Source organism: Cervus canadensis, chromosome 2 (genome assembly GCF_019320065.1).
Source record: "Cervus canadensis isolate Bull #8, Minnesota chromosome 2, ASM1932006v1, whole genome shotgun sequence".
NCBI classification, from domain to species: Eukaryota; Metazoa; Chordata; class Mammalia; order Artiodactyla; family Cervidae; genus Cervus; species Cervus canadensis.
This window is the reverse complement of record NC_057387.1, coordinates 51,028,890-51,054,247: the sequence shown is the minus strand read 5'-3', so window position 1 is coordinate 51,054,247 and position 25,358 is coordinate 51,028,890. Positions and strand designations below refer to the sequence as shown.

Below are 25,358 nucleotides of genomic sequence, written 5' to 3'. Positions count from 1 at the left end.
CAGATCAGCTTGTTTTCCTCTTCCTGTTTGCTAGAGAACTAACAAAAAGGTAATGTTTTCTACTAAGTTTCTTCTTTTGCCACACACACTACAAGGTTCAGTTTTAGTAAAAGATTTGGATTTGGAGGCTCTGAATACTAATGCCTTTCATTCATATTAACAAATTAACAAATACGTAGAGAACAGCATGATATGAAAAGACTCTTCCTAGGAAAAATTTTCCCATACTTATATTGATTAAAACTCTGTAATAAATTCATTCATTTATTAAAACTACCTACAATGTGTCAGACACTATTCTAAATATCTGGGATACGTCAGTGAGCATGATAAATAAAATTTCCTGTCTTTAAAGGGCTTATATTCTAGGAAATTCCCTGGTGGTTCAGTGGTTAGGACTCCATGCTTTCATTGCAAGAGCAAAGGTTTAACCCCTGGTGGAAGAACTAAGATCCCACATGCCATGGAGCATAGCCAACTAAAAATAAACTCGCAAATAAAGTTGACCATAAAAAGGGCTTATAGTCTAGAAGAGACAGACATTAAATATATATATAAGTGTATATATAATATATATACATGATAAGTGCTCAGGGGAACATAATAAAGCAAGGGAAGAGGAATGAAGTAGGAAGGGAATTTTAATTTTTAGATGTGGTTGTGTTTAGGGGATGCAGATCAAGTTAGAACTTTGCAAAGCACTGTGAGGATTTCGGCTTTACTGTGAGTAAAATGGAAAGCTATCACAGGGCCTGGGCAGAGGAATGAGGTGACTAGACTCACAGGTTAAAAGGATTACTTTGGTTGCCTTGGAGAAGAGCCTGTAAGGGAGGGATGGGCCAGAAGAGTGAAATGGAAGCACTAAGACTAGTGAAGTGGCTCTTGAGTTAGGCCAGGAGAGAGATGATGGTGGAGGAAACCAAAGTGCAGCATTGAAGGCTGTGTATTCAGAAGGTAAAGTCAACAGGACTTCCTACAGTTTTGATATTGTTTGTGAGAGATGAGTCAAAGATGACTTGGAGGCTTTTAGCCCAAGGAAGTGGAAAGGCGGACTTGCCATTTACTCAGAGTGGGAAATTTGTGTGGGTTTCACAGGTTCTAGGGGGAAATCAGAGTTTGGTTCTGAACTCAAATGTAAGCGCTATTAGAGGTCTAATGGGAAAGTCAAGTAAGCAGAAACACAATGTGGTGTGAAGGAGAGAAAACTAAGCTGGATGTGAAGTTCTTGGCATAGAGAGGGAATCCAAAGCTCTAAAACTGGACGAACTCCTTGGAGGGAGTGCAGTGTTCTGGGAGGAAGGAGGAGGCAGGTAACCAAAGAGGACGGAGTAGTCGATGGTGTCCACTGATGCTGAGACGTCAATTACGGACCAAGAATTGGTCACTGTATTTAGCAAAATGACAGTTGTCAGCGTCCTTTGCAAAATCAATTTCAATGATGCAATAATGGGAGTAAACTCCTGATTAGATTGAGCTGAAGAGAAAATGGAAAGAATTGAATTAGAGATAATAAGTATAAATAATTATTTTGAGATGTTTAGATGCAAAGGAGAAACAAGAATTGGAGTGGGGAAAGGGTCAAGAGAAATTTTATTCCTAATGATGGGAGAAATGGTGATGGCAGTCATTCAGTAGCGAGAGAAAGTCAATGCTATAGGAGACAGGGGTCAATTGCTACTGTTATCATTTGAGATTGAATGAGATCTAGTGCAAAATGAAGGGACTGGCTTTCTGAAAGAACATGTGTAAACTCATTTGTAGGAGTAGTGGGCAGAAAGGCAGAGGATATGGGCACAGATTCTCAAGTGGTTGATTTTGGTGTTTCTTTCCACTGGGATAACAGAGAGGGATGGGATGGGGAGGGAGGTGGGAGGGGGGGTTCAGGTTGGGGAACACATGTACACCCACGGTGGATTCAAGCCAATGTATGGCAAAACCAATACAATGTTGTAAAGTAAAATAAATTAATTAAATAATTTAAAAAAATTTTTTTCCCCAGTGAAGGGAGCACTCAGTCCCAGGCTGCTAATTAAGAAACTGGCTTACCAGACAGGCAATCCTGATTCAATCTGCCTATGAGTGCATTTAAAAAGGCAGAGGTCCATTTATTTCTTCTTATTGTGGTTGATTAAGACACATACCCTTAGTCTTTCTAGTTTCAATTTCACCATGTTATTTCTAACTATAGCAGTCTGGCAATTCCCCTTCCCCTTTGGACCTTGTGTTACGTCAGGACCCATGGAGAGTTACCCCACACACCCTAACTGGTTCCATTTTCTCTATACTGTTCTACACCCTTTACCTGCTGGTTTCTAGTCTGGTCTCCAGCATTTCTATTTCCTTAGCTGTGAAGAAGGGAGACAGTTTGCCTCCTACCTTCAAATAGGCTGACAGTTTAAATAATCCCAGAAGTGAAATGGTTTTAACCCATGTAAAACATAGAAGAGGATAGAGGGAGGTAGCACAGGAGAAGAAAGATGAGAAGCCTACTGCTTCTAATGTGCTTAGGTTGAGCACAGACTATGTATTTTTAAAATTTTACTTATTCCCCCCCCCCACTTTATTGTTATTTATTTGGTTACTTCAGGTCTTAGATGCCGCACATTGCATCATGCAGGATCTTTTCTTACAGAGCATGGACTTTCTAGTCGTGGCCCTGTGGGCTTAGTTGCTCCCAGGCATGTGGGATTTGTTATCTGACCAGGGATGGAACCCAAATCCCCTGCAATGCAAGGAAGATTCTTAACCACTGGACCATCAGGAATGTCCTCTATGTAATTCCTAAGCCTTATATGTATGTGAGCTCCCAGGTGTGTAATCACAGGTTATGTAAACTAGTATTTACAGAAATCACCATAGACTCAGAAATCTGATCACACTTACAGTGTGTGGACACACTTATAGTAGGTAACATCTGCTGAACAATGCCTGTGTTCTAAGCACTTGGCTAAGCCTTTTCCATATGTGAATGAATCCTTGGTCTCACACTATCTGGATATAGGTGTTGTTATCTCCTTCAGAAACTAAGAGAGGCAAGAGAGAGAGAGAGACTCACGTAACTTGAAATTCCGTAGCTCTCCAGCATTACTGCCACTTTCCAAGCAAATATATTCCCCATTTATTTGTGTATGGTTATACAGGTACAAGCAGATTTAGCTCCATCCCTTCGGGGCTATTCTTCACTCTATGAGGAATTCATCATGATATGATTCATAAGCTGCTCTGGTGTATTTGGGATCAATTTATAAAGGTTGATTTCTGCACAATGTTTCAAAAACATGTTTACAGATTACTGAAATTCATATCGCTTACCACATGTTGGGCACTCTACTAGGTGACACACACGGAAACAATGCAAATCACTCCTCCAAGGAGTTCTAATTCTTCTTTAGTAGGAAACTCAATTATTCATTCACTCATTCAATCAGTATTATTGAGTGCCTTAAGGCATTCCGAATACTGCTGCTACTGCTAAGTCACTTCAGTCGTGTCCGACTCTGTGCGACCCCATCCCTGGGATTCTCCAGGCAAGAACACTGGAGTGGGTTGCCATTTCCTTCTCCAATGCATAAAAGCGAAAAGTGAAAGTGAAGTCGCTCAGTCATGTCTGACTCTTCTCGACCCCGTGGACTGCAGCCTACCAGGCTCCTCCATCCATGGAATTTTCCAGGCAAGAGTACTGGAGTGGGGTGCCATTGCCTTCTCCGTTCCAAATACTACTAAACTCAAATCAACTTAGAATTACATCACTTGGTAGAATAAGGCGCACATATAAATACCTTTATCTTATGTGGTCTTCAGTATTGTGTTTGTATCTCTAGAGTCAGGCCACTGGGCTTAAATATCTAGCAAGGCCACTTGAAGGCTGTGTGATCTCGAACTGCTTATAAACTCCTCCAGGCCTCTCTAAAAAATGAGGATGCGTGCTTAGTCGCTTCAGTTGTGTCGGACTCTATGCGGCCCTATGGGCTGTTCATGGGATTCTTCAGGCAAGAATACTGAAGTGGGTTGCTATGCACTCCTCCAGGGGATCTTCCCAACCCAGGGATCGAACCCACATGTCTTATGTCTACCTGCATTGTCAGGCAGGTTCTTTACCACTAATGCCACCTGGGAAGTCCCCCTTCCCAAAGGGGGAAAAAAAAAAAAAGGAGGATAGTATTTCTCTCATAAGGTTTCTGCAAGGACTAAAAGTGGACATATGCACAGTACTCAGAGCAGAGCCTGGCCCATCACAAGCACTGTGTTGGCTGTAGTCATGATTTGTGTGATTCGGATTTAACAAGTATTGAAACAGTCGCCAATTTGTGACCATAACTCAACAAAGGACAGTAAGTGTTCTTAAGTCTCTGTTGACTAGAACTTCCTTGAAGCTTTATTGTATTTCTCCCACTTGATCCCTGTTGACAGGCCTTGAGCAGCCTCAGATGCTTCTTCTATCATATTTCCTCATTTTCAATCCAAAGTCAAGTCAGTTAGCATCCTTTGCTGCCTCCTACTTGTTTTTCTTGGGGAGTAGGGGAAGCTGACATTTTTTGCTTTCTAGATCCTCAGAGTGATCCTTATTGTCATTGGTACAGCTTTTAGCAATTTTATCTTAATTTTTAAAATTATTTTCTTATTAACAGAGTAATAGGTACTCAACATAAAAACAATTCAAGCATACACAAACTTGTAACAGAAAGCAACGACCCTAATAATCTCACATCCAGAGATAACCACTGTTAACTGCTTGTTATATATGCTTCCAGATTTTCCCTAAGCATACATTTAATAACATGTACATTTTTGACAAAATATGCTTATAAATGGTATCATACTATTCATATTGTTCTGACACTTGCTTTTTTCATGTATATATTTTGGACATTCTTTCATTTTAGTACAAATAGGTCTCTAATTTTTATAGAACAGGTTAAAATTGCTTAACCAGTCCCCTACTGGGATTTTGTTATTAAACTTACGCACCCTTCTATGTTTCCTGTCATAAACAATACTGCAATAAATATACCTATACATACAGCTTTCTACATGCTTGTAAATGCTTCTGCAGTACATGATTTTTGCATACATATGGCCAAAGCAGAAATTCTTAGAGGTGAAACTGCCTGGTCAAAAAAATCCCTCACATATTAATTTCATCCAAAATTGCTAAATTGTCCTCCAAATGGATTTACCCAATTAACACTCACATTTATGAGAACATGTGCCTGTTTCTCTACATTCGTTTTTTGAGTACTACTTTTTTCCTTTCTCAATTGATCCCATTCTTGAAATCAGTTCTCTCAAGTCTAAAATCAAACTTTAAAACTCAGGGGAAAATCAGAACATGGAACAGAGTTTTTACAAACAGCAAAACATTCCAAATTAATCATAGTAGTGAGGTGTTTTCCATCAAAATATCACACCACTAGACATTAACAGTTTTAAAACAGCACCAATCTCCCAGATCAGCGAATCTGGTACTGTAATTAGATCACGGGACACACAGCTCCTGCCTACACACCTCCTTCTTGGCTCGGTGTGTGGACAGGAGAGGCTGCTGGCACAAAGGACAGAACAAGGGAAGTGAGCGAGCAAGAGGTGAGAAGGGCTCAAAATCTAGTGTCATCTTGTAAGTAGTCTAGGACTGTCTCTTGAGTGTGTGCTGGAGCTCTGTTCATACTCGGCCTTAGGGCTGCTCTTCTTTACTTCCAGGGTCAGGGGAACAAGTGCTCACTCTCTGAGGGTCAGTTCTACTCCCTTGTCTCTGAAGTCTTTCCTGAAACCCTAAAAACGAATCTCTACTTTCTCACTGTATCTGAACTCACACCTTCCTGAGTACCTGTAACATTCTTGCAGCATGCTTATGAAGAACGTTTAGATGCTTAGGAAATGTTGATTGAACATCCACTGACATGGAGATATCTTGGTAGAAGAGATGAGATTTCCCACTTTTCATGAGGCTCAGCCGGTGAAGAATCTGCCTGCAATGTGGGAGACACAGGTGTGATCCCTGGGTCAGGAAGATCCCCTGGAGAAGGAAATGGCAATCCACTCCAGTATTCTTGCCTGTAGAAGCCCATAGACAGAGCCTGGTGGGCTACAGTTCGGTGTGTTGCACAGAGTCAAACACGACTGAGCACATAGACTCATGTTCTTGGAAATCGGTAGATTCAGATAAAAGGAGATATTGTAACACTGGGCTGGAACCATCTGCCATGTTAAAAACCAACACCTCCAAACATCCCTTGTGACGTTATTTCTTGACTCCTGCTTCTCCCCACCCATGAAAAAAGACTTCAAATATACTTTGATCTTACAACAAAAACAAGAGGGAAAACTATCAGGTTGGGGAAACACGATTTAGTGGAGGACAAACTTTCCTGTGACATTTTTGGCAAAAAAGAATGGGGTGAGGGGAGTCGGGGAGAGCAGACTCAGATAAAAACAATAAGTGACTCTCTCTTGCATCTTCAATAGCAGAGACAGAACAAATTAGGCAGGGAAGCTATTCGCGCCAAGATAAAGTTGTGTGTGCCCTATATCCCAGGTAAGGACAGTTGGAAGCCGCTGAAATGACTTTTCGGCGAATTTCCCCCTACCATTTCATGGCATACCCCAGCCCCACACCCGTCTTACTATCAGAGGTCCAGCTGACAGGATAGCCCCAGGAAGGGTGAAGGTGCCTGAGATGGACTCTCGCCCGTCTGGCGACATTGGGCGCGGGCATCGTGCCCGGCCCAGGTGGGCATTTCACTGATGAGCAGCTGGGGGGACGGCGGGCTCCGGCGGCCGCCCCCACCCCGCCGGGTGCACCTGCGCGCGGCGCCGCCGCCTCCCGCCGCCAGTGCCCGACCCCGGGCCACCGAACTCGCCACCCCTCCCTCCGGTCAGCCAGCCCGGCGGCGGAAGCGCCCCGACCCCCGGCACCGGAGAGCCGCGGGGGAAGAGAGCTCGCCATCACATGGAGGCCCGGGCCCGCCCCCATTGGCTGCGGCAGAGCCAGTGGCGGCGCTCGCCGGCTGCGGTTGGTCCCGAAGCTGCAGCGCCTGCACGGGCCCGGAGTCCATGTTACGCTTTGTCTAATTCCCCCCGTTACAGAGTCATGTGCTGCTGCTCCCGTCGCCGCCGCTGCCGCCGCCCGTGGTGCCCCGGCTCCTCCGCCGCGCTTCGAGGTGGCAGCCGCGGGCGGGGCCGCGGGAGCAGGGTGCAGGGCGCCGCGCGCCTCCGCCGCCCCGGCGCGTCCGGGAGCAGCAGTAGCCGCACGCCGCAGGTGATGCCGCCACCTCCCGCCTCCGCCTAAGCCGGGGCTAGGCGGCCAAAGCTGCCCGGGCTGCCCCCCAAGGTTGGTGCGCGCCTCTCCCGGGCAGGGGCCGGGGACTGTGCCGGTGGAGCCGCGCCGCAGCCGACACGCGCCACCCCGGCGCCGGCGACCTGCCCCGCGGCGCCGCGGCCCGAGCGGAGGCTGTGGCTGGGACCTCGCGGGCTGGGGGACGCGGGCGGCCAGCGGGCCGGGCCGAGCGCTAGCCTCGGTCCCCGAAGATCGTTCCGCTTTCGGCAATCTGAGCGGCGAGCGCCGGAGCCGCGGAGTGGGCCCCGTGGGAGGACCGTGCCGGCCTGCGACCGCCTCTCTCCGGCTCCCCGCCACGCGCGCTCCCTTCTCTCGCCTCCCTCCGCCCCATCGGAAGGGCGGGGAGACCCGGTTACGGCTCCGCTGATTCTTCCCGGAGGTGGGTGTTTGGTGTCTGGCCTCGCTGGCCCGCTGCCCAGAAGGTGAGCCCTTCAACTTCTCCAGAAACGCCTCCCCTCCCGCCTCCTTCCCGCGCGGGGTGGGCTGGGCTGGGAAGTGAGGGCGCGCCCCGCCCCCAGCGCGAGGGGGAGGGAGCCGGGGGCCCGCAGGTGCACCCAGCCCGCCGCGGGCCATCTCCGGGTTGGGTACCGGTATAATCCGCTTCTAGCTTGTTTGGAAGCGTGGGCACTTGGGAGCCGGACTTCTGCGCGAATCCCTTCCAGGGGCTTGGAAAGGAGGAGGATTGGGGGTGGCTGCTCAGAGAATCACACCTCCGCTGCCTGGAGGGTTCCTAGGGGCCTTCCTGTTTCTCTCCCCCCTTTATTTGGGGGTATCCCTCACGGATAAAGGGATGAGTTTTTTTAGTTTCTTAAAAAGCCAGCTGCAGTAAAGAAGAGCTGCCTCAGGTCGAGGGGAGGAGAGGTAGGTCCCTGCTGGAGAGGTGGGGTGTGCGGCCCCACTTGGATACGCAGTTGGGGTGTCTGTGTCAGAAGGTGGGGAGGTGGGGTTTCAGGAAAGAAGAAGTGCAGAGGTGAGAGGTTGGAGTGCTCAGGAGCTGAGCAGAAGGAGGATGAATAGGTGCTGGGGAGCCCTAGCCGACCATGCGGCCCAACTTGAGCCCCTTGGACTCATATATCCCTTCTGTTTCGCAGATTTCCTCCTTTCCTTCTCCTTGACTTAGAAAAAAAAATTTCTTGTTGGGCAAAGAAAGCTTTGAGGACATATTTTGAAAGAGATTCAGGAGTAAAGAGAAAGCTGACTTCTGGAAACTTTCTTTAGCAGCTTTGCTAATAAAATTCTAGTCAGGCTGCATTTATTGAGCACCTATTATGTGTTCTGTGCTGGAGGTTGGAAGAGTCTGGGCAGCCAGGGAATTCCCGTCTGCAGTTCTGGGGAGGGCTGTTTACCTCGTAAACAACCAAAGGGCGCTTCCAAGTGCCAAGAATGACTGTGATTCAGATCTTCCCCTCCTGGGTTCTGGGGCCTCTTCATGGTACAGACCTGTGGGAAGAACTCTGCACCATACCCAATAAATGGGGTCTTCAGGCAGCATTTATTTTTACAGCTCGTTAATACTGACCAGACACCTCCCATCAGCTAGCGCAGGGTGAGAATCCTCTCTTTTTTGTCTTCTACACCCACTGACTAAAACGCTGTTAGAATACAAGAACAAGATAGGAAAGATCTGGAGATACACATCAGGTAGAATAAGGTGCCGACAAAGTATTTGGTCTCTGTCGGCTGGTAAGGGAGCAGCCCATGAAATGATTAGGTAATCATGGAGCTGGGAAAAAAAGCAATCCAAAATCTTGAATTGGCATGGTTTATTTATATATCTGAACATTTTATCTTAGATTTGTCTCATTTTTATTGAGGGCGTCTGAGTGTGTACTTTGTTGATTAAAACCTAACACATTAGAAAGTTGGAGAGGAAGCTGTCCTTACATGACCCAGTCCCCCATTCTCTTAATGATCCTGTGGAGTGGTGTATGATGCAACAGTGAAAGTATTGAGCCATATTCCTTTCTTTCAGCCAAGGTTTATAGAATTTTAAAAACTTGGTCAAAACTTGGCCTTCTCCCCCTAGTTTTTACATTGTTCAGAACTTTTTTGATTTTTAAAAAGTTTGCTGTGTCTTTGATGTCCCAATAGTTAAATTATTTTGATAGCTGTATTTTGGAAGTCAGACTTGATTCAGTCTCAGTACTGTAGGTATTAAATTGGTACTAACTGTGAAAACATGAAAGTTTTGTCAAACCCGTGTGCTCCTGATCACATATGTTTTTGAAATGGCAGTCGGTAAGGGATTTCATGTATTTTCATGTATCATTGGAGCTGATATTGACATTCTGAAAAGTCCAGCCAATATTTATTGAGTACCAGCAGGAAGCAGAGAACCTGAGTGGGTGTTGGGGTGCCTTAGTCAAGGAGAGGATTCTTGTACTAATAGAAAGCAAGTAAGACGGTCCATGTGAGACCACCACCAGAAGCAAGGGATTGCATTTGTCTAGAAGGCCAAGGAATACGGAGATGGAAAGGATGTTTGGAGCCAGCTGGGAGTGTTTGTGTCTTGTGGAAGACGGAGGGCACATGTGTTAGGGGAAGCTTTGAGGCGTGTCATGGGTCAAAAATAGGTTTGCCTGGCTGGAACAGAGAAGATGTCTGATGAAGGGAGGTAGAGGGGATATAGTTAGTGGAAGACTTGAACCACAAGTCAGTGGTGTTAATTATTTGCTTCAAGAAGCGTGGTTTTCGACAGGGGGTTACTTTGCCTCCCAGCAGACATTTGGGATATCCGGACACAGTTGTATTTTTGCTTGTCCTAGCTAGGAGGCAAGCATTACTGACACCTAGTGATCAGAGACCCTGAATCTTGCTAAACATCCTGCAGTGTGCAGAATGTTCCCCACTACAAAGAATGATCCCATCCAAAATGTCAGTAGTGCCAAAGTTGAGAAACTCTGCCTTGATAGGGAAGGTAGAAGCCACTGTGAAGTGAAGTTATATCTCAGAACAGGCTTCGGAGGAGGTGGTTTTGAAAGGTGAGGAAGAACCGTGAGTTGGGAAGCCAATCGAGGGGACTTCTGCTACACTCAGACCTGAATGGATTAGGATCTGAGCAACTTCTAATCAGAGAAAAAGGCATTTTTGAGAGATCCTGGCAGATGGGGAAGTCTCAGAGTTAGACTGGATATTTTAGAGAAGTCTTGGTCTAACTTCTTTAGTAAACTCTTATATTTGTGAGGCAGCATCTGTTTAAACACCCCCAGATACAGGGACCTCTCTACTTACAAAGACATGCCATCATGCCTTTGGACTGTGTGTATGATCATTAGCTGATGACTGCTTCCCTGAAACTTTGTTCTGTTGATTCTATTCCTCTGGAATGACCCACCTCCTCAGATAGTCCTGTGAAGGCGCAAAGACAGAATAATGTTTCCTTCTTTCCACTCCAGCCGATTAAATTTTCTCAAAGCAAAATAGTCCTAATTCTTTTCACAGTTCTACATGGGACATGGTTTCTGCCTCCTGAGTTTGTCAGCATCTTTTATGGAGAGTTATGGTGACTGAAATTGAATATGTTAATGGAGACCTGACCTGGTCCACAAAGAGTACAGTAGGACAGCTGTTTCCTCAGACCAAGGCACAAACATCTATCTACTTTTTGCAGCTTAAGCTTACAAAACAGCCCAGCACAGACTCATGTTTAGGGTCTGGACAGTCAGAACTCCCAGGTATTTGTCATATTAGCTGTTGCATCCTGTGTTCATTGTGCAAGTGTGCGTGTGTGTGTGTGTGTGAGAGAGAGAGAGAGAAGCTGAGTGGGTGTTTTTTGTTTTGTTTTTGTCCCTGTTCAGTACTGTCCTATTTATTTTGGTCCAGTCTTCCAGTCTTTTGAGATTTTAAAATCTTAATTCTGCTTTCTAATCATATGAGAGAGGAGTGGAGGATGACTTTGCCAAAAGCTTTGTAGTCACTTAATATTAATACTTCATGAAACCCAGTACTTTTGTTTGGCGCTGCTTGTCCTATTTGAAAGCTGGGAGTTCTGGGTGATGGAGGGGAATTCCAGGGGTTGATGAACCCCAAGCTTAGGGCATCTGAGAAATTTGTGTTTGTGGCCAAGCTACGGGGAGTTCAGTTCTTGCTAATGTTTGCACCTGAAGTGCCCTTTTGATATTATTTGAGTCTGTTGTAAGCTTCTGAAAACCATACTCCATCCTCTGGGGTCTTTGTAATTCTATTTAGACATCTGGAAGAGAATTGCTAATGTTCTGTGCAAATCTGAAGCTTGCCAAATCAGAGTTGCTTTTGAAATTTGTGAAGAGGTAAATAGGGGAATAACTGGTATTGGCAAAAACCATGTATGAGGTCTGTTCCCACCCTAGCTAAGTTTTTTCTTTCTTCTTTTTTTGCTAGAATGCCTGAAATACTTAATTAGTGACAGATTTACTTTTGGGGAAGGAGAGAGAGGTGGGGTCTTAGAGACAGGCCTTCCTCCTAGAACGGAGCTTTAGTATGTCATTGGTGCGGTGTCACACTTACCAGATTTCACATATCTTCAACGAGAAGACATTAGGAAACAACCATCCTTGGATGTCTTTTGAAGCGGATAGGACAGAAATCCTTGGTAACTTAATGCCAGGTTATCCAAATGTTCTAGATCTGTCCAGCACACTAGATTTAAGTAAATTACTTGGTTCAGGTGGTCACCATCCAGTAGTGTTGAGAGTGCTAGAACAAAATTGCAGATCTCGTAGCCAACACGTGTAACCTCCTTTGTTAGGAATGTCCATTGTGCCCAGTCCACTGCAGGTGTGTTGCCTGTCCGGATGGTACAGTCTGCTTGCTCTCACTTCAGTGCGTGGCCAACATGGGAAACCTGTCTGTATTCTCTGGAGATGAAAATATTCCTGTAAGAACTGGTGTTTTGTGAATTTAAGAGATTTCGTGCATGGGGACATATTTGAAAATCCTTAGAAATTGTCCTTTTACACTTTCAAAGTCTGTATCAGAGTTGAAGTCACCTTGGAATTAAGTGTGCAGTGTATCAGTTTTGAGTAGAAGCAGAGAATTTTTAATAGATGGGAATGATCAGTGCTTGTATTTGGTAGAAGAGGAAATTGAGGCCTAGGGAGGTGATGTGGTTAGTGGCAGCTTACACACATAGTCATAGAGCAGGCATTAGAATCTACCTGCATGAAAGACCACAGATACAGGCTAAAGATGAAGATTACTCTGCTTGAAGGTGAGTAAACACTAGGGTCCCTTAGGACTTATTTACATAATTGTTCAAAAAGAAGGAATACACAGTGGAATTTCTAGGTTTACAGATGATAGTGCACTCTTCTGAATTATGAAATAGCTAACCAACGGGGATTTATTCCAGGGAAACTGCACCAGGATATGTTAGTCATCAGAAGATTTGCAGGTGTGTTTCTTTGTGGGCAAATATGAGGTCAGGTATTAAGGGGGGAATTACAGAGTTGTCATAAGATGGTTTTTGGTGGGAAAATCCAGGAAAGGGCTTCAAAAATATTTTTACAGTGTTTTCCCAACTTGTTGCAGATTAAAAAGGACAGGAAGTGCTAAGCTTCATCAGAAAGATTTTGGCCACAAAACAGAAAACATAGTCATAATTGAGTTTCTACTGTGCTTTGTTCAAAGCATGGGCACCTGACTTTAGGTGAGACACCAGAGCTGCAATGACCAATGTAATGTACCTAGAGAGGGTAGACAGTCCTGCCAGAATGTAAGCTCCATGAGGACAGAGCCTTGCCCATCTGTTTTTCTGATAAAAATAAGAGTTTCTAGTATCTGGAAAGAAGACAGCCAGGAGGAGATGATTCTGATGCCCATGAAACCACTAGGATAGGGACAGAGGAAACTTGGATTGTTCCCCCTATTCCCACGTACTATTTCAGCCGCCAGCTTCCTTGTCTGCCTGTTCCCGTGCCCTGTCAGTGTGGCGAAGGCAGAGATGTATCTGTCTTCTATGCCACTGATTTCCTGGTGCCCCCCCCAACGCCCCCCTGCCACAGCAGGCCCTGCGTTGATATTTGACACCTGAAGGAGTACATGAAGAGGTGCATTCCTTAAAGCCTTATAAAACATAAATTCAGGAAATAATGTAAATAGTTTTGCTTAGCCCTGGCTGGCATCAGAATCAGTCTGGGAAATGTTTTAAAGTTACATGAGCCCAGACCTTTCCCTGCATCTTTTGGGTCAGAGTCTCTGGGAGTGAAGTTTCGTTTGGATAACCTGGCATTAAGTTACCTAGGATTTCTGTCCTATCTGCTTCAAAAGACATCTACGAATGGTAATTTCTTAATGTCTTCTCGTTGAAGATATGTGAAATCTGCTAAGTGTGATACTACACCAATGACATACTCCAAATCACTCCAAAGTGATTCTGGTGTGTAGTCAAGACTGAGAGCCACCGTCTTGCATAGTTGTACAGAAAGGGTGGGTATTGACACCTTAGAGAAGTTTTGAAACATTAGTGGCTGACAACTCACACTTGGTAGTTAAGATAAACAAGGAGCTTTAAGGATACATTTGTGTCCTTGGAAGATGATGACCAAGACAGCAGATGGTCCACTGTGTGGCCCTTGATGCTCCATGAGATGCTGCTTCCTGGACTGGATGGCGTGAGGGGACCATCCTGTGGTCCATTGTGAATGCATAGTGACAGTTACACCAGCCTGTGGAAAAGAATAAAGAGAATGCAGCAGGCTTTTCAGTTTTAATTTTAGTGCTAAGTTTATTCAATTGAAAGGATTTTAAAAAAATCTTGGTTGGGATATCTTGCTTACTTTGATAGGTTATGAAAGACTGGTGATGGTTTGTCTTTGGTATGATTTCTTCTAAAATCTGGCAATTTTATGACAGTCTTCTTTTGAAATTTTACTAGTCTGTGATATCAAAAGTCTGGGAATTACTGCCTTCCTGAGATGTTTGAGATGTCCGTTTCCTCTTCTTGACACCTGCTGTTGGGAAAAGAGCACACATATTGATGTTCAATTCTATCGTAAACACTTCTTTTCTTAAAAAGCTTTTTTTACTTTCCTTCTCTGCTTGCTGGTATTAGTTAGGAACTTTGCCAGAGAAGACTTCACTTCCACAGCAACCCATAAATCTCATTGCTAAATCTCACCATCAACAGATCACCAAGACTGCAGTGAAGTCTACAGAGCAGGCAGGAGGAGGAAGTGTAAGACGGCCCTTCCGTCAAGGGTGTCAGCCTCCAGGAAGCTGCCTCTGCCGAGCTCGCTCAACGGAGACCAGACAGATTCATGCCCTTCACATTGGGCGTGAAACACCATCAGTCACATTCTCTTTAAAGGTTGTTCCCAATCCAGTTCTAAGAAATGTTTGAATATTCAAATTCTTTCGAAAATGACCCCCATGATTCTTGCAATGATACCCTACTTCATAAGCTTTTAAGATCAGTTTATTATCATCTGTAACTAGTTTTTTAAACTTAGGTCAAGAAGTAATTGGACAGTTTATGGAATACTTATAGGTAATAACAACCATCATTTATTAGGCATTTACTGATAATTCCAAACCCGTGCCCTGGAATTTACATATATTCTCATTTGATCTGCAAAACAGTCCTGAGTGGAAGATGGACTTATTTCCACTTTAGAGATAACATAACTGAGGCCTGAGAGGTTATGTGATCTTCCAAAAAAAAAAAAAAAAATCACAAGGAAGTGGTGGAAGTGGAATTTGAAACTAGTCTTTATTTCAAAGCTCATTCTCTTATGTACGGCATTCCTCTCATTTCTCTTAGGTTTGTTTTTCTTCATTTTATAATACTATTAATGTTTCTGTTTAAAAAGTGAATCTGATTTTGAGTCGTAAAGAGACCTCACAGCTCGTCTGGTTCCTGCTCCTTGTTTACGGACCATATCTGAAGAATGGGCTCACAGCTGAGAAGAGGGGAGCTGGGGGCCCCCTGCTCTGCAGGCCAGAGCTCTCATCAGCGCAGTGTTTTAGAAATACCAGCCTGTCGGTAAAATGGCTTGAATGCAAGTTGATCCTGGAATTGAGAGAGTAATTTAAAATCACTTGTTTTGGTGCTTTCTCTAGCCCTGTTCTCTTTTATCATCAATACTGGTAATAGAATGCCACTTGTAGTAGCACACACTAAGTAAGTGCCCTCCTCCTAATTAGATCTGACTCTACAACACTACTGTGCATAAACATAAAAGGACGTAGCTACTGTTTGGAAGGTGTTTTATGCAAATGTTTGCTGAATAAATGCTATCACAAGTATATGCAATTAAAGACAATCATACCCATATCCTCTGAGTTAATAATGAATCAATAAATATCCATATATTTATGTGATATATAGTCTGTTTCATTTATAGATTTTTTTATGTTCAAGTATAGTCATTTCAGTGGAGTGAATTCACTCTGAGTTTCTACTTTAACGGTTTTATTTTTCATATTAATATTTAGCCAATAATAAATTACAAATTGTAAAATGGTCTGCAGTGTTACACAGCTTACCCAGTGAATCCTCTTCCTACATGCACACACCACACATACAGTCTTTCTTTTTAACTTAGTGCTTTACAAATATTTCTTTACTATGGGACATTTTCCTTTTTACTTAGTTGTAAGTTCTTTTCCTTGTGAATTGTACCTGGAAAATTCTGTACCAAGGAGAAACTTTCTGATTACCCCTGTAAGTTCTGCACTAACCAGAGAGAGAGTTGGAGCTGGATATTAGCCATGGTCTCAGGCATATACCAAACACTGCCTGAAGTGGGCCTCACGTGAGGTGGCTTACGGCACCTGGTACTCACCTCAGGGTGACTGATTGGGGTGGGGGAGTGGGGGGCAGGCCTGGACTGAACCAGAAAATGCAGGTCCTGTCAAGGGGGTCCTGCTCAGCCAGTCTGCTCAGCAGCCAACTGTTGCCATATGGGAATGTGGGCCAGTCTCGACAGATCTTCACTGTAAGCCAGAAATCTGGATTACTTAAAAATCTCCTGATTTTGAGAGATTGGCTAAGCTCAACATTTGAAAAAGAACTTCCTGCAGACCAAATAAAATAGCTTTGTGGGTTGGATAGAGCCTGTGATCTTAGGCCTTAGAGATAGATAGCTCTTTAGTGGCCAGGTAAATGGAAGCAGAGCATTCAACAAAAAGCATAATAGACTTTTAGAACATTGAAACAAATGAAAACGTGATGTCATTGTTTTGTGTAACCCCCCTGCCCCCCCTACATACACACAGAAAACAACAAAGCAAACCAAAATCCCCATACTTGTCAATGTAATAATTTCTGCTCTTTAAATCTGATTTATTATATCCAGAGTAGATGTATTTGACAGGGTTTTCCTTCCTAGGAGTAATGATTGAGGGAGAAATACGTGGAATATGGGAGCGAAGCAGGTAGAAGATACGGCTGTGGGAGGCAAGTGGGCCCAGAAATATACAACACAGGGTACGAGCCGCTGGAGGTAAAGAAAGATCATCTATCCCGGAAGCGAAGAGGAAGATTTCTTTATATCTTAGAACTGATTAGGGGGGTAATAGGAGAGAAACCAAAAAAAGGAGTCCTTACTGAGAAGGGAAAATTGTGATCTGATGCACATTTAGAGGTAGTGCAGAACCTCTGTGGGTGGGCGGAGGGCTATTGTCTTGCCATCCCTAGTATGCTCGTCAACGTGTGGCTTCTGTGGAAGGAGAACTGGAGTGTAAGAGAAAGGATAATATAGAGTGAGCAAAGGGAGGGTGGCAGAGCAGCTGGCATCATAAAGTAAACCAGGAAAGCTGAAAATGTTTCGTTGTACAAACCAAGACTCCTCCCCGCCCTTCCAGAGCACAGCATTGTATCGAGGGGGCATGCACGATGGCCTCCAGCTCCCGGTGGCTCTGGACACCAGCTTGCATTGCTCTGGGGCGTTGGACTGCTTGGCACCGCTCGACGCTGCCCCCGCGACCCTTCCGTGTGAGGTTAGTGGCAGTGGGGGCCACGTCTGCTCCACCAGGCACGCTGCTTGAAGGCCAGTGCGGGCTGAGTTTTAGCCTCTCTTCCTCGCCAGGTGCCCCTGGTTAGGACACCACCCCAGCCCAGTGTTGTGACCCTTCCTTCTAGTGCTGCTGTCTTTAGTTTTATCTGCTCTTTTGGGGAAAAATCCTTTCACTGTTTAACCTGTTGTACTACGCCGTCTCTGAAAGAGAAGAGAGGTGATTTTTTAGCAGAGCTCTGTGTCAGCTGAGTCTAGACTTTTAGCCTGAGAGGGGATTTTTAAAAACCATTTTTTCTCTTAATGATCCCAGGGATAGCCCATTGTTCTGGAATTCCAACATTTTATGGGGAAGATATCTTTTGATTCATCAGGTTTTATCCCAGTCCTTAGGATTGTCATCCTAACATGATCTGTACCATGTCTTTCTCAACCGGTATAACTTTAAATTTTTAACTCTTCAGTTGCTTTCAGATATAAGGTGAATTTAAAAATTTTCCCCTGCATTAGTTAGCTTAATGCTATAAGTTTCTTGTTTTTTTTCTCAGTCTGGAAGCCTGTTTGTAGTATTGAGAAATGGGTGCAGATTTACTTGCACTGTTGCTGAGAAGAAGGAAAATTCTTCACATTCCACTGTTTGTTCTTCCAGGGACTCTAGTCCACAGATGGAAATCCTGGAGGATCCTGTCAGGAAGTGAAACTTGTGAATAAATCTTTGTGCTGTTTGGGGACATTATGGATTAACAACTTATCTAAGAAATCTTCTTTAACCTTCTAAAACACACTTAAAAAAAAGAATACAATCATGGAGACTAATCTGTTCTGGGAATAATAATAGGAAGCACTTGCTTTGTACTTACACGTGCCTGGCACTGTTGGAGCACTTTATGTGTTTTTAGCTCACGTACTGCTCACAACAGCCCATTTTGTAGCAGAGGACGGCAAGGCCCAGTTCCCCATCTGGCTGCGCTTCCCCATCTCTGGGAGCAGCCAAGGGACTCAAGACCTCAGAGCTGGAGGTGGCAGAGCTGTGATTGGAACGCAGGCATTCATGGTCTGAGGACTGCATATCAGCCTCTTGTATTCTTCTCATGGGCTTCCCTGGTAGCTCAGCTGGTAAAGAATCTGCCTGCAATTCAGGAGACCCCGGTTCGATCCCTGGGTCGGGAAGATCTGCTGGAGAAGGGATAGGCTACCCACTCCAGTATTCTTGGGCTTCCCTGGTGGCTCAGATGGTAAAGAATCCTCCTGCAATTTGGAGACATGGGTTCAATCCCTGAGTTGGGAAGATCCCCTGGAGAAGGGAAAGGCTACCCACCCCAGTACTCTTCTCTCCTCAAGGATCACAAATAGACCTTGGAATCTTCTTTTGCTTTCCCCCTCACTTCACCTTTATCAAGATCAGGGTTTGATTTAAAAAAAAAAAAAAGGAGAAAAAAATTATACTCCTTCCCTAACACTTCATCCCCAAACCAAATGAGCAAATAGCATCGTCAGGAGACATTTTCCATCTCGGCACAGAAACTAAATGGTCTTCCTAGAGCAGTGTCCTGAGACACCGGATTGATCCCTCTAAGGGCTGTAGGTGGGGCCTCCTTGCTGTGACAGTCCTCACTCTGCACCAGAATTGTTTTTAAGAGGACAGAAACTACCTTACCTTTACAGCTTAGGGATTTGGTGAGCTTCTGAGAATGTTTTAAAAATTGTTTTTCACACTTCATAAAGGACAGTGGGAAGGGACAAGCCTTTGGAGCTTAGAGGACTTGAGTATTGGTCCTGTCACTCTTCTGTACTGACTTTGGACTTCTCGAGACTTGGGTTTCATCCCCTGTAATTGGTGGAGAGGTTGATAACAGCAACAGGATTGATTGTGTGGGATAAGCTGCATACTACATGTGATGATATTTTACTGACAACAGTGGCCATGTGTGTTGGGCATTTGGGAACCAGTGTGTTCTTTGGAAGTCTCGGAGTCTCTCTCATGGGTGGGTGGTGATGAGCTGGATGCCTGGGAGTTATTGGGAAGGTTGGCGTTGATCTGAGCTTCTCTCCTTTCCCGTTCCCTCCTTACCTGTGTTACAGAATGACGATGATGTGGGTGTCGACTCAGTTTCTGGCCCAAACTCCTTTTCCTTGGTTTTCCCCCCTCCTACTTTGGGCTCGCCTCCAGTTTGCCTACAAAGTGTTGTTTGTTGTGAGGGTGAAGCAGGCATTTCTCTGGGCAGCGACACTGTGGCTGCAGGCAGTTACTGTAGTTCAAAGCAGAAAGCCAAGCCGGAGTAGGAGGGACAGACAGGGCTTGTTCGTTAGAATTTTGTACATTGATTTTTGAAAAGGAAAGAAAGGGGATTAAGAGATGACTTCTCAATAGAAATATTATGAAATGCCCTTCATAACAGAACAAAATTGGGCAAGGAGAAAGGGCTTTAAGAAATTTTAAGAAATCACTGTTTATCACTTTGAAAGCCAATGCTTTTTATTTATTTATTTTTGGGTGGGAGCGCATGGTTTTGGAGCTCTTACTTCTGTGATGTGTCTGAGATGTATTCTCGTAGGGAGGGAAACAAAAGTTGATAGAGAACACTGACAGCTATCATCTTGGTACATTATATGTGGTCTGCATTGGGCTGAACACATTTTCTGTTTTACGCTCAAATCAGTCATAAAGGTAGGGCTCCTTCTTTGTGGGTCCCATTTCAAAGATCATAAGAGTGAGGCTCACAGTGTTTAAATAACCTCCCGAGGGTTACAGTGCTTGTGAGTAACTGAGAAAGGACACTTTGAACCTGTCTGACTCTCATCCATGGTATGAGAAGTGGGGGAGACCGGTCCACAGCAGTTCAGTGTCATTCAATGAGCACGCAGTATATGCTGTCATTTCTGCATGAGCTCATTTTTTGGACATTTGCTCAGAGGAGCGGGAGACTGATTTTAGCTGGAAAGATCAGAAAAGTTTTCACAGAGAAAAATAACTTGAGCAGCCCGGACTTGAACGATGAGAAAGATGCTGACTGGTGGGGAAAGGGTGGGTGAGCTGAGGGAACGTTGGGGCAGTCAGTGCCAAAGACATAAAAGAAGCGTGTTGTGTGATGTGTTTGGGGAATGGTGCAGTGACAGAGTGAGGGATGGGGGAGCCAAGGAGGGCAGAGAAGTAGTTTGGGACACATCACAGAGAGCCTCGAGTGTCCTGCTAAGGAATTTGGACTTCATTCCGTTGCCTTTGAAGGTTATTCCATTAAAGGTTCTTGAGAAAGGAAATCATTTATTCTAGTCTCTGTCATGACTGGTTCTAGTGGCAGAGTCTAGAAGGGAGTAGAATGTCTGCAGCAAAAGTTCCCCAACCAGACTGCAACATAGGGTCGCCTGCGAGTTTCTTAAATGTACAGATAATGGGAACACCACATGCTACTGGCAATCCCCCCTGCCCTAGACATAGTATTTAAAAGCCTGCAGGTGATTCTGAGTGCAGTCAGATAAGGGACCTCTAACCTTTAGCTATTCAGAGGCCAATTGGGAGTTTGTCATCATATCATCATACGTCATCAATCTGATTTTTAAACCTTAGGAGGGGGCCAGCAATCAAACCTTGGGGAAGATCTATTTAGGTTTCATCATTTGCTTGTTATTCTGTATATACATTAAATAATCTCAGACTATCATCATTTTCACATAAATTTCCCACCCATATCGAGAATGCACTATGGCTTTAATCTTTATGCCTTTGTGTTAAGTCCCCTACCCCATCCCACCCCACCCCTTTTTTTAATTTTGAAGGAAGTGGATCATGCAGCATTTCCTTGGTGACTGTCCCTTCATTGACAGTCTCTCATGAGCTGTGGCGTCCACTGTGTGGGGCATGGTTTCTACAGAGCTAATAGTTCAGTTCTTCACTCTCTCAGGAGTTGAATGAAATGATGCTCACTTGTGCATTTCCTGGGACCTAGCATGAATTGGGCCTTTTTTTTTCCCCCTAAATGTCTTGGACCTCTCCTACTTCCGTTTCTTGAGTTCTAAATCTACCGGGAAGGCAGACAGTTCTACCAAGGGAAAAGCAATGTCTCAACATTGAAAAAAATTAGAAATGATAATTTATGCTTAAAAAAATAATGTTAGTCCAAGTTTTTTGCTCTCTTCCCTCTTCCTTCTCTGCTGTTCTTTATCCTGCCGTGTGTTTGCAAACCATTCTCATGACCTTCTGCCGGAGCGGCATATTTGTAGCAGGGCCAGATTATACATACACTACTGACTTTTTCATCTGACCTCTGAATTCAGCCTCTGAGCCCCTTCATTTCTTTGAGTTTTGCTAACAAAGTCTTCTTGTTGAAAGGAATATCATTTCCCATGGAACTTTACTGATGGTCCGTGCAATAATAGGATCATGCTTTTTGAAGTTCAGATGGAAGGTCCTAAAATCTTAAACATATCCAATACTTACTTTACTTAGTTCAGTCTTGGCATTTCAGCTCTAGAGGCGGTTACTACCCAATGGGCACTCTCAGCCCCTCCCTGAAAATTAAAGGGAGCACAAAAATAAAACCAAACTTCTTGTTTTTCTTCACCCCTCTGTTAATTTAACTGAGTCAGTTGGTTTGCCCTCATTTGCCCTTTTCACAGCTCCCAAATTAATGGTATGTGCAAATTTGATTATAATAGTGTGAACAATTCTTAAGTTACTTTTGAATACAAATTGAATATTGTTCTTTGTGGTTCTTTTCTTCATCACACTGGTAGATGTATAGGGTGTTTTTCTTGCCAGCCTGCTTAACTCCTGTGTGGATCTTGTAGCCACTTAAGTTTCAGTTGATTTGGGATCCTGATTGTATGGGACACTGTATCAAATGCTTCATCAAGATCAAACCAGGGGGAGCACACGGCATTCCCTCCCCTTGCTCATTCAGTTGTGCTGGAGGCAGGCAATCCCGGAGCCTTAAAATCCAGGATTCTGGTCAAGGTAAGGAAGCAGCCCTTCTTCCCAACTTTACTGTTCTGCAAATATCTTTTCTTTCTTTCCAGGATTCATTTATTCAGCAACATGTAGCAGGTGCTATATCCCTGACCCTGTATAACCAGTGGTTACATTCTTGCTGCAGAAAAGGAAACCTCTGAGCCTTTCACTTCTCTCCTTCTGCCTTATCATGGGAGTATTCCCCATGAACTTTAATGCTGGAGAAGGCAAGTCCAAGCCAGCTGTGTCTCCTTGGTAGTAAAATGTCTTGGTTAAAGGTAGATTCTCTGGCTGGCTAGGCTGCCCATGGTCTGGTATTTGCTAGGTGATATTACTTTAGGCAAATTATTTAATAGCTCTGTGTCTGTTTCCTGGTTTGTAATATGGAGGTAATGGCAGTTCTTGCCTCAAAGTGGTGTTATCAGAAATAATTGAGTCAGTACATGTAAAGTGGTCAGAATTTGTTTAGCTAGGTTTAGTTTGAAACTTGATGAATAATCTTTCAAAAGTTTATAATAACGTTTCTGGACTTTCCAGGCACTTTGTTTCTCTTTCCTGGCCTTAGTCACGCCACTACAGGCAAAGGAAGGGAAATGAAGATGAAACTGTCCAACTTTGCCACCTTGTAAGGCTCCATTTTAACAGATAGTTGAGAATTGATAAATCAGTAGACAGTGATGTGTGTGACTTCCCTATCAACTCACCTAGTGCTACTTCCCAATGTGTAATTGTGCAGATATTTAGGTATTTTTAAAGTCCTTTTAAGAACGTTGTTGTCTTAGTGATAAGTACTATATTCATTTGACCTCTTAAGAAATTATTTTAAGTTGTTGGATTCTTTAATATATTATTTTTAAAGGATGCCCAAAGAGAATTTTTTAAATATTTTTTTAATAAGGAGGCAGAAATACCCACTCCAAAAGATGAATAGACAAAACATGCCTTCCAAAGAAAAATGTCTTACAGGACACTGTTTAGTCTACACAATACTCATCATGATCAACAGTCAGTAAATAACTCAAGGCTGTTCATGGTCACAGTCTGTGCCAGGAGCAGTTTGACTACTTTAACTTACGTACAAGTATTTGCATCTAGCTTAGCCTTCATGGTTCCTTGCTAATCTTTCATATTTATACTCACTAAATCACAGTACATCAGTCATTGTGACCCATTTTACATATATATTTGCATTCTAAGTTGGAAAAAATGTATGAAGATTTTGTCCATTACAATTTGACTGACCAGTGGATGTTTTTTTATTAAACACTTGTCAGCTGCAACCTAAGATCAGATTCAACCTAATTTATATTGACATATTGCTAAAAATCAGTTGCCCATTGCAGAACACAGTTATAGTTTACACTTTCAAAAAACTTGGCAAGGGGATGAAGTCACAGGATGTAGTTGAGAGAGAACATTCCACGTTGTGTTTTAAAAGTGAGAGTCTTCTGAGGAAAGGATGTGTAGCACAGAATAATAAATCCACAGCCAAAATGCACCTACTCATGTCTTCTCGAGAGGAAGAACAGACCCAGGGTGAATTTTTGCCCCATTATCTGCTACTTCGAGAAAATGACTTAACACCTATGAGCTCTGCTGCTTATAACACAGTGGTAATGAGTCCTCCTTGCAAAGGCAGTTCTGAGAATTCAGTGAGGCAGTGCACCTGTGGGTCCTATGTAAATAGTACTAATTCTGCTCCAAACGTGTGTGTGTGTTGAAGTACACTTACCAGCTCAGGCCTGGAGCCATCCTGGCCTGTGCTACTGACTTGCAGCTGGGTCTCCCAAGTCAGGCTGCAGGCGTTCTAAGTAATGCTTTGCTTAGCTTTCTTAAAACCAGGGAACTCTGTGTCCAAAAGGGAGCCTAAACCATCTTGCAGGCAGACTTTTTTTTTTTTTTTTAATGTGATTTGCATCCATCCCTTTGCTACATTTTTGCCACGGGAAATGGTACTCTGGCTCCTTGAAAATGGCTAATAACCCTCTGTGGGTAAATGCCAATCAAGCCAGCCAGTTGGCTCTGAAGACATCTTTCTTGAAAACCATGGTCCTGGTCTTGCAGAGGCCGGGAAGTGAGTGTGAGTGCCAGAGAACTCCTTCCCAGAAGAGCCTGTTCATGTGCTACCCTGGAGGTGGAGACACAGACAGGGATGCCACTGTGAAGGCTACTGGTGCGGAGAGGCAATCTCTTAGGTAACCAGATGGCTTGTCACGTTTCTTTTTTTGTTTGCAGAAAATCCTGTAATAATGGCCAGGGATCCTCACACAGAGAAATTGCATGGCAGACATTTTTAATCGTCAAAGTAAGGACTTTCTCTTTGAAGATGAAGAAAGATAAGGAACATCATTTTTGGATATGAGTTTATCATCTCCTCCTCCACACCCATTAGTCCTGAGGAAAGCGGTCTCTTGTCACTTAATTTGGAGCTTCAAAAATGGCTTTCACACCCTTGCTGTATTCGTCCATGGATTGTGGTACTTAGGGAGTGGAGACTTGAAAAATTAACCTCCAGTATTCTTCCAGAATCAGTTTTATTTTTTGTGGTGTCATTTGTGCCTACCCAGGAGTAGGAGTAGTTTCCCTCTTTTTATGAGGTTGTCATTTTAATATTTTTTTTCCTACTTAACAGTGGAAAGCAAGAAACAATTTCCATGAAATACAGAAGGGGCAGGAGAATAGCTGAGCCATGGGAATGTGTGATATGATGCTTAGGCCTTGTGATGGTTAGGATACATATATGTCAGGAACAGATGCAATCTTAGGAGTCTTGCATTATCCAGACTATGAACGTTGGGATCCATCCAGCTTAACTTAAACATGTTTCCTTTGCTTTGTCTCAAGAATTTAATTTTTCTTTAGAGGTTTTTCCTTCAAGGCTCTTGGATTAATAAGTAACAGCAATGAAGGCAGGGATACCAAAAAGTATTTCAAAATAGAATTGTATCCAAAACATGGTAATTATCATTTTTTTTCTAAATGAGAGAATTGAGAGAAATTTCGAGTTAACTGCTCTCTGTCCCCCTTCCCTCCCAGCAGATAGTTTATGGGAAAGAAATGGCAGGGCTTTGGGACGAAGCATTAAGTTTGTGAAAAGAAATGGAAAGTGGACAGGTCCAGGATAAACAGGGGACTTCGAGAAGGAAAA

The 25,358-nt window shown here is 43.8% G+C and overlaps 2 protein-coding genes across 3 annotated transcripts in view; one reads left to right on the top strand and one right to left on the bottom strand.

The window, feature by feature from the left end:
• Positions 1-4,111: 4,111 nt before the first annotated feature.
• Positions 4,112-7,906, bottom strand: LOC122428817 (translation initiation factor IF-2-like). The gene is made up of 2 exons (XM_043448933.1): positions 6,622-7,906; positions 4,112-5,966 (listed from the first exon to the last, which is right to left on the bottom strand). Exons 1-2 carry the CDS (start codon positions 7,904-7,906, stop codon positions 5,947-5,949), a joined length of 1,305 nt encoding a protein of 434 aa, XP_043304868.1. The 3' UTR covers positions 4,112-5,946.
• LRRC8D (leucine rich repeat containing 8 VRAC subunit D) overlaps positions 7,221-25,358 on the top strand; it is a 129,238-nt gene continuing 111,100 nt past the window's right edge. The window contains exon 1 of one of the 2 annotated variants that reach the window (XM_043460715.1): positions 7,221-7,327. The gene's annotated coding sequence lies outside the window, so the exon portion shown is untranslated. Of the gene's footprint in view, positions 7,328-7,637; positions 7,756-25,358 lie in introns of those variants that run through there. The other variant, XM_043460714.1, reaches the window with a different exon arrangement.

What these genes read in the sequence shown, in the direction of transcription:
- LOC122428817 (XM_043448933.1), bottom strand. Translation starts at nt 7,906, where the DNA reads ATGGCCCGCGGCGGGCTGGGTGCACCTGCGGGCCCCCGGCTCCCTCCC. An exon ending in TGTCAGCTGGACCTCTGATA is followed by an intron (nt 5,967 to 6,621) that starts GTAAGACGGGTG and finishes CCCACATTGCAG; the next exon opens with GCAGATTCTTCACCGGCTGA.